General features: G+C 33.2%; 2 protein-coding genes across 3 annotated transcripts; one reads left to right on the top strand and one right to left on the bottom strand.

Moving 5' to 3' along the window:
• On the top strand, positions 2,099-4,287 carry LOC105163842 (60S ribosomal protein L10). The gene is made up of 4 exons (XM_011082333.2): positions 2,099-2,252; positions 3,067-3,568; positions 3,691-3,772; positions 3,918-4,287. Exons 1-4 carry the CDS (start codon positions 2,243-2,245, stop codon positions 3,990-3,992), a joined length of 669 nt encoding a protein of 222 aa, XP_011080635.1. The 5' UTR covers positions 2,099-2,242; the 3' UTR covers positions 3,993-4,287.
• Positions 8,285-11,273, bottom strand: LOC105163841 (receptor-like protein 12). Of its 2 annotated transcripts, XM_020694257.1 has the most exons (2): positions 10,802-11,273; positions 8,285-10,736 (listed from the first exon to the last, which is right to left on the bottom strand). In XM_020694257.1, the coding sequence occupies exon 2, from the start codon at positions 10,712-10,714 to the stop codon at positions 8,441-8,443; it is 2,274 nt and encodes a 757-aa protein (XP_020549916.1). In that variant the 5' UTR covers positions 10,715-10,736; positions 10,802-11,273; the 3' UTR covers positions 8,285-8,440. The 2 variants fall into 2 exon arrangements, with proteins under 2 accessions (XP_020549916.1, XP_020549915.1); XM_020694256.1 differs by having other exon boundaries at positions 8,285-11,273.

Genomic DNA, 12,839 nt, shown 5'->3' with positions numbered 1-12,839 from the left:
AATTTTTCTAACATTCGGAAAAAGTAAATACTTTATTATTTAATAATAAATTATTATAGTTAAATAAAAAATAAGATTAGTATTGATACTATATTTACTCTAAAAATATAAATTTAAAATATTATAAATTACACAATTAGCAATAATCATTGCATTAATAAAGAAAATATCTATATATCTATGTTAATGTTAGAATATCATGAATGTATATATTATTTTTATTCAAAAAGTTTAGGTAATAATTCATCATTTTTTTTATTATTGCAAAAAGATTATCTATTAATTTTTTATTTGAAATTAAACTAATTTATACTAATTATAAAAGAGTTTTTAAAATTTATTTACAATAAAATATGTCAAGAAATTACAATCTATTTGATTCTAATAGTCTACATGTCCATTTTAATCATTTTACCAATTAAAAACCTTATTATGACAGACACCCTAACATCTAATGAGATGTTTTCACTTTTGCCTAAATACTTTAGAACGCAATTTTAAAATAAGATTCAACATTTTATAAGCTCCAAAAATATTAAGAAAGTCCCCAAGAGGGCTTAGTTGATCCATAATTTATGTTTCATCTTTCGTTATCTTATAAGATGTAGGAGCTTATAAGATGTTTTAAAAAAACTTAGCCAAACGCGCTCTAATATTTATGATTTTTTAGAAAGCTGTGTCTAAATATAATCCGACAATTATTAAAATTGTGGTTGAAAAATTGGATTTAGCCAATTTTTGTAGTGTTTCGTATAGAGTCGATTACTGGTACAATTAAATAAAATTTAAAAGTTTTAGTCTCAAAATACATATTTTAAATTATAAATAAAAATATACATAAAGAATAATATTATTCACTCTATGAGTCTCTCTCACATTTCAAAAAGCATTCTACAATATAACTTCTAAGTATATAGTCACCTTATGAGATTTGGCTTATTACAGCTTTATATTACTAACTAATTTAGATTACAATAATTAATATTTCTAGATTTATTGTCACTATCAGTTTTCTTATCAATTTAACTTTTGGTAAAAAATAAATACTTATGCATGGTTATATATTTATAAAAAAATAATACAAATGAATATCAATATAAAATAAATTTACAAATATTTTTATGAATAAAGTTGCGAAAAGTCTTTATTTCAAATTAAATTATATAAAAAATTAATCATGATAATGTTAAATATTAAAAAAAATATTATTTAAAATAAAATAAGATGATCATAAAACACATTAATTGCAACAATACAATGATACAATCTATTAAATTCTTTCATTTATCACTTGCATAAAAGAATGAAAAAAATTAGAAATAACCAAGAATTAGTTAACTAATATGTCATTTACATATATATACATATATATTATGTACCAACAAAAAATTATCGTAATTGTTATTATTGTCTTAGATGTTAGTTTATGTATTATTGTTGTTGTTACTATTGTTATTGTGGTCGTGGTCGAACGAGTTTTATGGTCTATGTAAACATAATTGTAAAGTGCGAATTTTCTTTTTTTTACTTTTTTACTCGCCCAAGACGAACCCAATTAACCAGACACCTGCAGTGTTGCATGAGTCTGGCCAGTCAGCTGGAGGGGTATCCAATAGTTTTATTGAATACCGTAGAGATATTAATATCATATAATTATTCTCTATCATTATAATTTAAATTTTTAGATAAAATGATTGTCTGACATGTTATGAGAGTTAGGCCAAGCAATAGATTTTGGTCTGAATCTCATTGTAAATTTGTCACTCTTTTTATAAAAAAAAAATAAAAAATTTCTGATATAAAATTAACACATAAGATAAACGTGTTACAATACTTATAACGAACTGTAATACGCTCAAATAGCATTTAAACTTTAAGTTGAGACGGTGTTCCATATGCATTACAGAATATACTACTAGCAATTTTTTGAGCTCGAATTTTATTATTTTTGGTTTATTATTAACAATTTTTTGATATAATGTAATTATTGTTTCTATAAAGAAAAGGAAAAAATATTTGTTTTTCTCTTTATATATGAGCAATTAAATTAAAAATCCGAACCCAAATGCCACAAGTAAGCCCATATTTCCAGAGGGCTACTTTTCAAAGAATGGGGCGGCCATGGCGCAAGCCCATACGTAAGCCCACACTCTAAATTTCTTATAAATTGCATTTCGTACCCCAAAACCCTAGCTCTGTTTTTCTCGTTCTTGAAGCCTGGATTGGCCACCGAGACTTCGCCATGGGAAGAAGTAAGTTTCTTCAGTCCACAACTTGCCTTAATTTGGGTTTTCTTCTTGTGTACGTGTACGTATTTGGCTGTGTTTTTCTGTATGCTCTGTTCGAGCACAAAATGAAATGATGCTACTTTGTGTTATCTTGAAAGATATATGAATTGTGCTTTTGATTTTAGGTTTTTCTGGTGTAATTTGAGCTATTGGCTATGTATGGATTTGTGTTGCCTTGAATGAGATGGGATTGGGATTTGGGTTTTGTAATTTGAGCTATAGATTCGTTTCTCTTGAATTTGGCTTTTCTTTTCGTATGCGCGTATGATTGGTTGTGTTTGTCTGTATGCTCTGTTGGATCCACGCCCTTTCGCCCTCTTCGGTGCCCCTAGAAATTCGGTTCAACCATATTTCCTTATTTGAAGCCTAAGTTGCTGGGAAGAAATGGAGAGCAAGTGTCGGGCATGGGAGATTGGCCTGCGCAGGGGTGGACAACAGAGTGGGGACGGTGGCGGGGCAAGGTCGGGACTGGCGTTGGTCGGGGAGAAAGGTGGAGGTGGGCGGGGCCGGAAGAAACGGGTTTGGTGAGCGTTGTTTAGATTCTAGGTATTTGTGGTATGTTTTGAGGAATAACTCCGAACGAATTTTATGATTGAAGTTTTTGAAAGGAATAAATAAAAATGTTTTTTTTGCTTTACTTATCTGTATTTAGATGGTTTGGATTTTAATAAATTTGTCTATAAGATAGATTGACTTGTGGACGTTGGAAACTGCATATGTTTAGAGAATGATATAAAAAATGTATAGTCAACAATGATGGGCTGATTCTTGTTTGTAGGACCTGCAAGATGTTACCGTCAAATCAAGAATAAGCCATATCCAAAATCGCGGTATTGCCGTGGTGTGCCAGATCCCAAGATCAGGATTTATGATGTTGGTATGAAAAAGAAGGGTGTTGATGAATTTCCATTCTGTGTGCACTTGGTCAGTTGGGAGAAGGAGAATGTCTCCAGTGAGGCACTTGAAGCTGCTCGTATTGCGTGTAACAAGTACATGACCAAGTTTGCTGGAAAAGATGCTTTCCATTTGAGGGTCAGAGTCCATCCCTTCCATGTGCTGCGTATCAACAAGATGTTGTCATGTGCTGGAGCTGATAGGCTCCAAACTGGCATGAGAGGTGCTTTTGGCAAGCCTCAGGGTACCTGTGCTCGTGTGGCTATCGGACAGGTGCTACTGTCTGTTCGTTGCAAAGATGGCAACAGCAACCATGCTCAGGAGGCGTTGCGACGTGCCAAATTCAAATTCCCAGGCAGGCAAAAGATTATTGTGAGCCGCAAGTGGTATGCTAATCTCCTAATGCCTGCTTGTGCAAGAATAGTTTTGTTAACTTGTGATAAATGATCTATTAAATGTGATTCATACTGAACCTCTGATGTGTGTGTTGCTCTGTTCTTAATTTCAGGGGGTTCACAAAATTCAGCCGCAATGATTATGTGAAATGGAAATCAGAAAACAAGATTCTTCCTGATGGTGTTAATGCTAAGGTTTGTTACGTTAAAAAAAAAAAAGACGCAATGGAATTTCAAAATTTCATACCGTTTTGTCACAGTTTGATTTTTGATAGCAACTTCTGTTGTGCTGTTTGGGACCTGCATTCGACATAAGGAACTTAAAACTTGTCTCTTGCAGCTTCTGGGATGTCATGGGCCATTGGCGAATCGTCAACCAGGAAGGGCATTCTTATCCGAGGGTCCAACTGCTTAAGATATCTTCCGCGGGCTAGAAGTTGACACAGCTGTCTGTTTCCATTTGTTTTTTTTGGATGTTCTTTTATGATAATCTGATCTTGTTTAGTCTTATTAAAACTGTTGACAGAGGATTTTGTTTCAATGTTGTGAATTGTGTTCAATTTTTCAGCCTCTTCGGTTTGGGTTTCAATGTTGTGTTTGCCACAAGGTTTACTGGTATATATGTGGTGTTTGGTAAATTTATTAATACCATACCTCATTTCACTATTGTTGGCTGGAAAGTATAGTGTTATAAAGCTGGTTTACAATTTTCCACTGTATCAATAAAAAAACCATCTGTAAATGATCAACCTTTGGAGTTGTATTTCTATCTACTAAGATGTCTTAGTGTAGAGAAGATTTGAACTATTTGAAAATGGTTGCTTTCCAAAAATTTATCCTATTTGGGCCTTCAGACACTTAACATAAAAATTAGGCTAAATTATGGGTACTTAGGTATAATTGTATATAAATATTATTTTTATTGTTTTAAAAATTATAAATTTTCTATTCAAATAGAAATAATTATGCAGTACATTTGAGACAGTGAGATAAATATTGATATCTTCTTGAATTTTTTTTTAAAAATAGAAAATTCAAGAGATTATAAAACAAATTTGAGGGTGTTTAAAATAAATAGTTCATACTAGTTCATAAAAATATTTTAAAAAATTTAAAAAAAATTATAATTCTTAATTAAAAATGGCATTATGGTCGGTTGAACTTAAAAATTGGGTGAAAACCTAATGGAGGTTGACGGAGCGGGTTCGTTGTTAGATGTATGTTAAAATTAGGGGGTATTTATAAATATTTCAAATGACGAGGAGGTATTTGTATGTTGTTTTTCGGTAAAGTAAATTTCATAAATATATAAAGGTACAAATGTATAGAGTGTTTGCATGAGTAAGCAACCAGGTATTTTCCATGATCTAAACAGCGCTATGATACTAATACTAGGTGACAAATCAACTCTATGCCCATGCAACATCCATGTCCCAATTGCGGTTAGGCCATGTAAGCCGCAAATGCTGTCTAATATCGTTGATACATTGCGTGAAAATCGACAACTGAAAAATAAGTGAAAGTGTGTTTCAAGTTGTCCACCAATTCAAAGAATACAAATCCCATCCATATGACTAAGTCATGGTTTGTCAAAAGTAGATAATCGTCTCGAAATGGCCAACCAAAGAATTTATTTGGGACCCGATGGGAGGAATAGCCGATAAGTCGTCTTATTCATAAATGTTCCCCCATCCAGTCGCCACATGATCCTATCATGACCTTCATGAATAGTAGGAAGTGAATGAAGAATCTCTAAGCATTTCGAGTCAGTGGTGAGGGGTTACTTCCATGCTCCATTGGAATTGAACAAGTTAAACGGGTCAGCGAGGGTTGTCTCTGTTACTTGAGGACCTTGAGGAAATCTATGAATGAGAGATACAAGCTCATGCCACGGATCCTACCATAGGAGGATATCTTCCCCACTTCCAATCCGATACTCAATATATGGTTGAAGAACCGTGCGTAGACGAAGTAGCTTATGCCATCTCCAAGATTCCGTTTGAGTATTCAGTGTCCATACTGATTTATCACATAGTTGATATTGATGAATCCAACAAACCCAAATGGACGAGGTTTTATCTAGATGACATCCCAAAAGTGTTTGCTCATGAGTGCATAATTCAAGGCCATAATGTCGTGAATACTTTGTCCTCCTTCTCTTACTGGTAAGCAAACTTGTTTCCAAGCCACCTTTTGATACCCAATTGACGAGGTACCCTCCCATAAGAATGTCTGCATCCTCTTCTCATTTCTCAAAGTACTCATTTTGGCAAAATTAATACCAAACTCCAATACACACTTAAGGTCGTGAGGACAAATTTGATAAGTTGCACTCAAGCTAGAAATGATAATTGGACCCCCTCCCAACCTTTGATGCATTTGTCAATTTTAATAAATAGAGGCTGACAATCAGAGAAAGTAAACCTCGAAGATACCAATGGTAGCCCAAGATAGCATACCGGTAACTTTGCTTCTTGAAATCCCAATAGATGGAGAAAAGTCTCGTGGTTCCCTTGTGCTAATTTTTTTAGAATTAAATGACTCTTGTTTGGGTTAGCACATAACCCAGATAAAGAGGCAAACAACTGGAGCCCACAATGAAATAACTGAATAGACAACTCATCCACTTTGCAGAAGAGCAATAGGTTATCTACAAGACATAATTGAAATAGTCTAGTCTCCTGACAATGCCTATGGAAGTTAAGCTCTATATCTTGTTCAACAAACTGCTGCAATATCATCCAAAACACTTCCATGACAAGGACAAAGAGATAAGGGGACATGGGATCCCATTGCCTCAACCTACGGGCCCCTGTAAAGAATCCATGGATACCTCCATTGAAAGAAATAGAAAATGCCAGTTTTGTAATGCATTTTTCAAACCATCATATGAACAACAGAGGAAACCCAAACAAGTTTAGTGTCGCTATCAAGAAATTCCAATCCACTGCATCATAAGCCTTTCTGATATCAAGCTTCAAGGCACATCGTGGAGGCAGGCACTGTTGATTATAACCAATAAACAACTCCTGAGCCAACCATGAAGGCCGCTTTGACCTCATCTTTAGTAACTAGTGTAGTGAGTTGTTTAGCCTCAGTATCAGTGATATAATGGTGAGGCCAAGGTCTCAAGTGCCGTAGATCAAGAAACCTTGTTCTCTGTTCTCCTCCCAATAGCAGCTCATAGAATCCCTCAAACTCTTCAATAATTGTTGGTTGGTCCATTAGAACATTACATTCTCCATCAGATATTCGAGTATTTCTTTTTATACTTTTGAAACTTTAAAAATCATTATCTTTATTGTTTTACTTCTAAATTTTTAAGTTTATTATTATAGGCTTGTTCAAAATATTATTATTGAAGTTCATAAATGTACTTAACTATTATATTTTCTAGTTATAATTTTTTGCATGATTTAATTTAGTACTTATATTATTTTATAATATAACTATAAATTTAAATAATTGTTCACAATAAACCTCAATTTTATAAAAAGTTAAAAAAAATAAAATAGGCACAATCTAATTATAATTCTTAAGGTTTAGTAAAAAATCATAGATTAATTACTGTCCTAATTGCCTCATTTGGGATTGTCTTTATATAGCTTTTCTAAGTTTTGGAAAAATATATGTTTTGGGTTTTAAGGTATTGAAATATTTAGTATTATTATTCTTTAAGTCATTTCAAAAGTTCTTGGGGTGAATTATTGCGTGACCTTTTACAATTGTACTTATGAAGAGTGAAAAATTTTATCCACTTTATATTAATTTTATTTATGATTTAATGGTTAAGAATTAAAATAAAATTTAGGATAAATTATATTTTGCCATTGTTGAGCTATGTTAATTTCGCCTTTTGCCATCTGAATATTTGTGTATCAACTTACCATTTCAATCTTGTTAAATTTAAAAGTTACCATATATGACAATTTTTTGGTTGATTTTTATGTCAGGTAAACATCAAATGCAGTGTACATGTGATATTTAAAGATAAACTTTTTATTTCTCAGTTGCCCATGTACATTGCATGTGAGTTGTTTTTGGCTTAAAACTCAATCAAGAAACGATCATATATGGTAACTTGCAAATTTTAGTTTATTTAAGACGGAAGTTGATGCAAAAAGATTATTTAGATAGCAAATAGTTCAAATGATAAAATATAATTTATTCTAAAACTCATTTAAAAGATGAGAGATTATTACAGTGTATTAAAACGATGAAAAGTTAAAGCGAAATAGAAAGATAAAAATTATGGATTAATGAAGAAATTTAACCTAAAATATATTATTGACTTTTTAATCAGTTACAAATCTTCTTTGTTTGCTCAGGGAATTGAGACTTTATTATATTTAGAGTAACCAACTTTTGTTGATAAAAAATAGGGTTAAATACACTCTTCACCCTTCAATTTACACCTTAAAATATGAAAGGTAATAAAAATATCCCTCACAAAATAATTTAGCATTGATAAGACAAAAATGCCCTTCTCACTTACCCCTATATTTTTTTTATGCTTTATTAAAATATCTCCCCAAACTATTTTTAGTAATTTAAATTTTACTTACATTTTATTTTAAAAATAATATATAAATTTATAATTTTTTATAAATTATGAAACACAAAAAATATTTATAAGCTCAATATATGCAGATATATTTTATGAAGTAAATAAATTATGTCAAGAAGTATATGTAAATATGTGTCACGGTCCTTTGCATGCATCCGACATTATGTTAAACAGTACATGTAACAAGAGTTATTGCATTAAAAATCAACTTGATAAATCTTAGAAAATATTTTCAGGATAATCTCTTTGGTTATTTTTCATGCTTTTGTGACAAAAAACAAACAGCATTTGCATCATCAGCAGTTGCGTCTTCTTCTTACTCTTCCTTCATGTCTTTTTCTCCTATTTTTGTGGCTAAATATCTTTTCAAAAACTTGTTTAGTCCAATCATTGAACTTGTATCTGAAGCTTCGACAAAAGAAAAGCAGCCAGAGAATGCTTCCTAAGCCAACAACATACCCAAGTGCAACAGATACATAATCCCAATTGATGCCCTCGTCCTTTTGATATGGATTAGGTGGTGGCACGTTGTCAGTTTCGCCTGCGTGCCTGCAACTTATGTTGAGAGGGAAACCGCATAGCCCTGCGTTTCCTTGGAAGGAATTTGCTGGAAATGTTTGAAACTGAGGGCCGCTTGGGATTGGCCCGATCAACTGATTGTTGGATAGATTCAAGACTGCAAGGGATGTGAGGCGTGTAAGCTCTTTTGGGATTTCCCCTGTTAGCTGGTTTGTTGAGAGGTCGACTGATTCAATATCCGTCAATTTACCCAATAATTTTGGAATTGTTCCTATAAAATTATTGTGGGATAAGTTGAGACCACGAAGAGAGCTTAGATCACCGATTGAATCTGGTATCTCCCCTAGGAAATTATTGCAAGAGAAATCAATGGTCTTAAAGATTGTCAAGATCTTCTCAAACTTCAGTTCTACCCCTTTGAGGATTACTTTCACTGTTGCCCGGTAATAATCACCAAAATAATTTGCTCCACTATAGTGAATGTGGTCGCTATTGAGGCGTGCATCCTTTTCTAGCATCATTCCCAAGAAGCTCTTTGCGTACAGATAACCAGTGAAATTATTAGAAGCTATATCAATAATTTGGAGATTTGTCCAGCTTCTGCCACATCTCACTTGTCCATGAAATCTATTGGAACGCAACCCAAGGACACGCAAGCTAGATGACAACATGCATGGGAAACCATCGCCAATGTTGTTGTTTCCGACATTCAAGACCTGTAAAGATTTGCAATTGGCCAGGGACGCTGGGAGGGTCCCTTCTAAATAGTTCTGAATCATATCCAAAATTTCTAGACTACAATTGACAGAAAATGTATCCGAAATATGGCCACTGATGTTGTTTCCCCCAAGATTCAACACAACAAGTTGCTCAACTTTTTCCACCAAACAAGGTGGTATGCTCCCGCTCAATATATTGGCAGACAAGTCAAGAACTTCAAGTAGAGGAGCATTGCAAAAGGATGTCGGAATAGCTTCACTTAGGCTATTGTTTGCAAGAGACAAGTAAACAAGATTGGTAGTGGAGTTTCGAGTGATATGGCCACTGATGTTGTTCCCCCCAAGATTCAACCAAGCATGTTGCTCAACTTTTTCCACCAAACAAGGCGGTATGCTCCCGCTCAATTTATTGGCAGACAAGTCAAGAAATTGAAGTAGAGGAGCATGGCAAAAGGATGTCGGAATAGCTTCACTTAGGCTATTGTTTGCAAGAGACAAGTAAACAAGATTGGAAGTGGAGTTTCCAGTGTTAGGTGCAAGAGGGGGCAACTCACCTTGGAGTACGTTTGACTGTAAGTTCAGATAAAAAAGTGAACTAGGAATGTGGTATGGCTTCTGCAGACCAACCAACTGATTCGCAGAAAGTTCTAAAATGTAAAATGCTTCATTTCCAATTTCCCAAATCCAATTAGGTACTTCCCCAGTTATCTGGTTGTTTGAGAGGTCCAACAACTCCAGTCTGTGTTGGTTTGTAAGATCAGGAAAATTATATAAGTTGCAAGATGCTAGAGCTAAAACCGATAACTGGGGAAACGTTGACAAACTTTTATTAGTGATGCTTGTATCAACAGACAAATTGTTATAAGAAAGGTCCAGTGTTGTTAGTTTTTGTAGCCTAAGAAACCTTTCTAGCTTAACCGTACCACTAAAAAGGTTGTCAGAAAGGACGAGACGGCAAAGCCTTTCTTGTGTGAAGAAAGACTCGGGAATTTGCCCAGTAAGTAAATTACCATCCAAATATACAAATTGAAGATTCTTGGACATGTAAAATGGTGGGATTGAACCGTTGAAAAAGTTATCCGACAAATCAAGCTTCTGTAGGGTAGGCACTTGGAAGATCATATCAGGGAATGAACCTTTTAAACCACACCGATTGAGAAATAAGTTAGTTAGATGTGAGAAGTTAGCAAAGAAATTAAGATCTGTTGACGACATATGCACGCCATTGAGAGAAAGCTCTCTTAGTTCGGTTAGATTCTGAAGAAGCATCTTCAAATTCGGATTCTCAATTTTTAGATCGTCTGAGAGGTGGAGAGTGACCAATCTCCTCATTAGTGAAACTTCAAATTGGAACCTGTCCACCAAAACCAGCATATGCTAAATCCAAATACGTCAAATGTTTGAGGTTGAGAATCCCACCTGGAATAATCTGACCTAGGAAGTCATTGTCAACCAAGCTTAGCTTCTCCAGGTATCGAAGGGTGGAAAGACTTGACATGTTATGAATCCAACCCGAAATTCCCTCACTATCGAGCTGCAAACTGATCACATGCCCCGCACCATCACATTCCACACCATCCCAATTGCAACAATCTTGAGTCTGATTCCACCGCACCAGTTTTGTTGATACAGAACTATTGAATATAAGATCCTTCTTCAGTTCAAGCAACGAAGTTCTCTGATCTTGCAGGCATTGGCTGTAAGCATTTTGACTTAAACAATTAGTTATGCAAAATATTGATAGTATGCAGAGGAAGCAGAAGAAACACTGAGAATGCAAAGAAATTCCCATAGTAAAGGGTGGCTGCACGAATATGAGTCAGTGGCAGGTAGCTTTAAATAAACTTCCATGTTTCTTACATGCCAACGACTTTCAAAGTATTTGTATGGAGAGTTTGTTCTTTTAAGACAAGTTATTAATTAATAGTGAGTTCTTATAAATGTAGAGAAATAAAAATAGTAGAAAATAACAAAATAGTAAAAATATCACAATTAAATTTGATAATCGAATGTAAAAATAATTTTAATTTAATAAATAATTTATTATTTAATAAAAATTTATCTAATACTTTTACTCCAAAAATATTTTTTTTATAGTTTGTGCCCAAATATTAATATATTTTTAGACTAAATAATAATTTAATTTATAAAATAGTGAATCCTAGAAATTATCTTAAATAAAATTAGATATAATTTTTGAACTATTTATTATATATATTAAATAACTTTTGTAACGGCCAATTAAAAAAAGATTGCCCCCAAATTTTTTAATTTATCGCTAGTAACATTATGTGGACCGGGTTTTGAAATGGTCATTAAATTATAGTTGTTCCAAGAGTTCATTTCCCTCCAGCTTTTCAGATGATGCCCAAAATTTGTCGCCGTAATTTTATCCTTATTTAACATTCTCAGATAATAATTTTGTACTTATAAGTGAGAAATATAATAATGTTAACCTCATCCTGTATATAAATATGATACTTTTATCTCCTTATAAGTATAAAACACATTGGAATGTCAAATGTGGAGCAAAATTGAAATTTATGCAATTTATTTACTGCGTCAGTATTTTCGTTCAAACTCTAAAAGAAGGAGGTCATATTTAACTAAAAAATTTTCTAAAAGAGTGCAAGTGTAATTTCGAAAAGATATTAAAGAAAATATAATTTCTCATTGTTTTAGGAATTTTATGCATAAATTAACTCTAAAATCAAACTATTATACTACTGTTTTTTTTCTTAAAGAAAAAAAGAAAAGATTTAATCGAAGTGGTGGGAAGCTTCTTGCAAGGTAGGTCTGAAGTCAGATGAGTAAGTTGTATTTTGGGCAACAAACAAAGTTGGCCAGCTGTAGTGATTCATAATTTGTTACATAAGTACGAAAGAATACATCACAAGACTGTTCCCCCATTTTTGGAGAAATTGATGGGTTTTTTGGATTTTATTTCTGTGATGACTGATGAGGGTGGTGGTGGTGGAACATCACAAAACTTGAGGGTCCCATAATTCTGATTCTAATTCAAGTCTCCCAATATACAATTAATGGTCCCCTAATATACACAAAACTTGAGGGTCACACTCGCTAAGGATTTGCTACAAACCTGATTTTTCTTTATCGAAACAAATGTTTCACTTCGTAGTGTGATTAATAAATTTATCTTTTTTCTTTTTCTATTTTTTGTATCAATGTATATGTATGTATGTATTGCATTAAATAGTGAGGTAGTTATTTAACATGACATCAGAGTCAAATTTAAACTTGTTTCTATTCCTTTATTTGCTCATTTTCGACTCAGTAAAAATCAAAGTTCTAAAGATGATTTTGAGAAGAAATGCATGAAAAGGATCCCTTATTCAAATGCTATTGGATTAGTAATGTATTCAATGGTCAACACTAGACCTGATATTGCGATGCAGTGAATTTTGTCTTAGTAAGAATATGTCAAATGTGGGTCTTC

Source organism: Sesamum indicum, linkage group LG6, assembly GCF_000512975.1.
Source record: "Sesamum indicum cultivar Zhongzhi No. 13 linkage group LG6, S_indicum_v1.0, whole genome shotgun sequence".
Lineage (NCBI taxonomy): Eukaryota > Viridiplantae > Streptophyta > Magnoliopsida > Lamiales > Pedaliaceae > Sesamum > Sesamum indicum.
This window is presented reverse-complemented; position numbering and strand designations above follow the sequence as displayed.

What these genes read in the sequence shown, in the direction of transcription:
- LOC105163841 (XM_020694256.1), bottom strand. Translation starts at nt 10,756, where the DNA reads ATGCTGGTTTTGGTGGACAGGTTCCAATTTGAAGTTTCACTAATGAGG.
- LOC105163842 (XM_011082333.2), top strand. An exon ending in ATTATTGTGAGCCGCAAGTG is followed by an intron (nt 3,569 to 3,690) that starts GTATGCTAATCT and finishes TCTTAATTTCAG; the next exon opens with GGGGTTCACAAAATTCAGCC. An exon ending in CTGATGGTGTTAATGCTAAG is followed by an intron (nt 3,773 to 3,917) that starts GTTTGTTACGTT and finishes TGTCTCTTGCAG; the next exon opens with CTTCTGGGATGTCATGGGCC.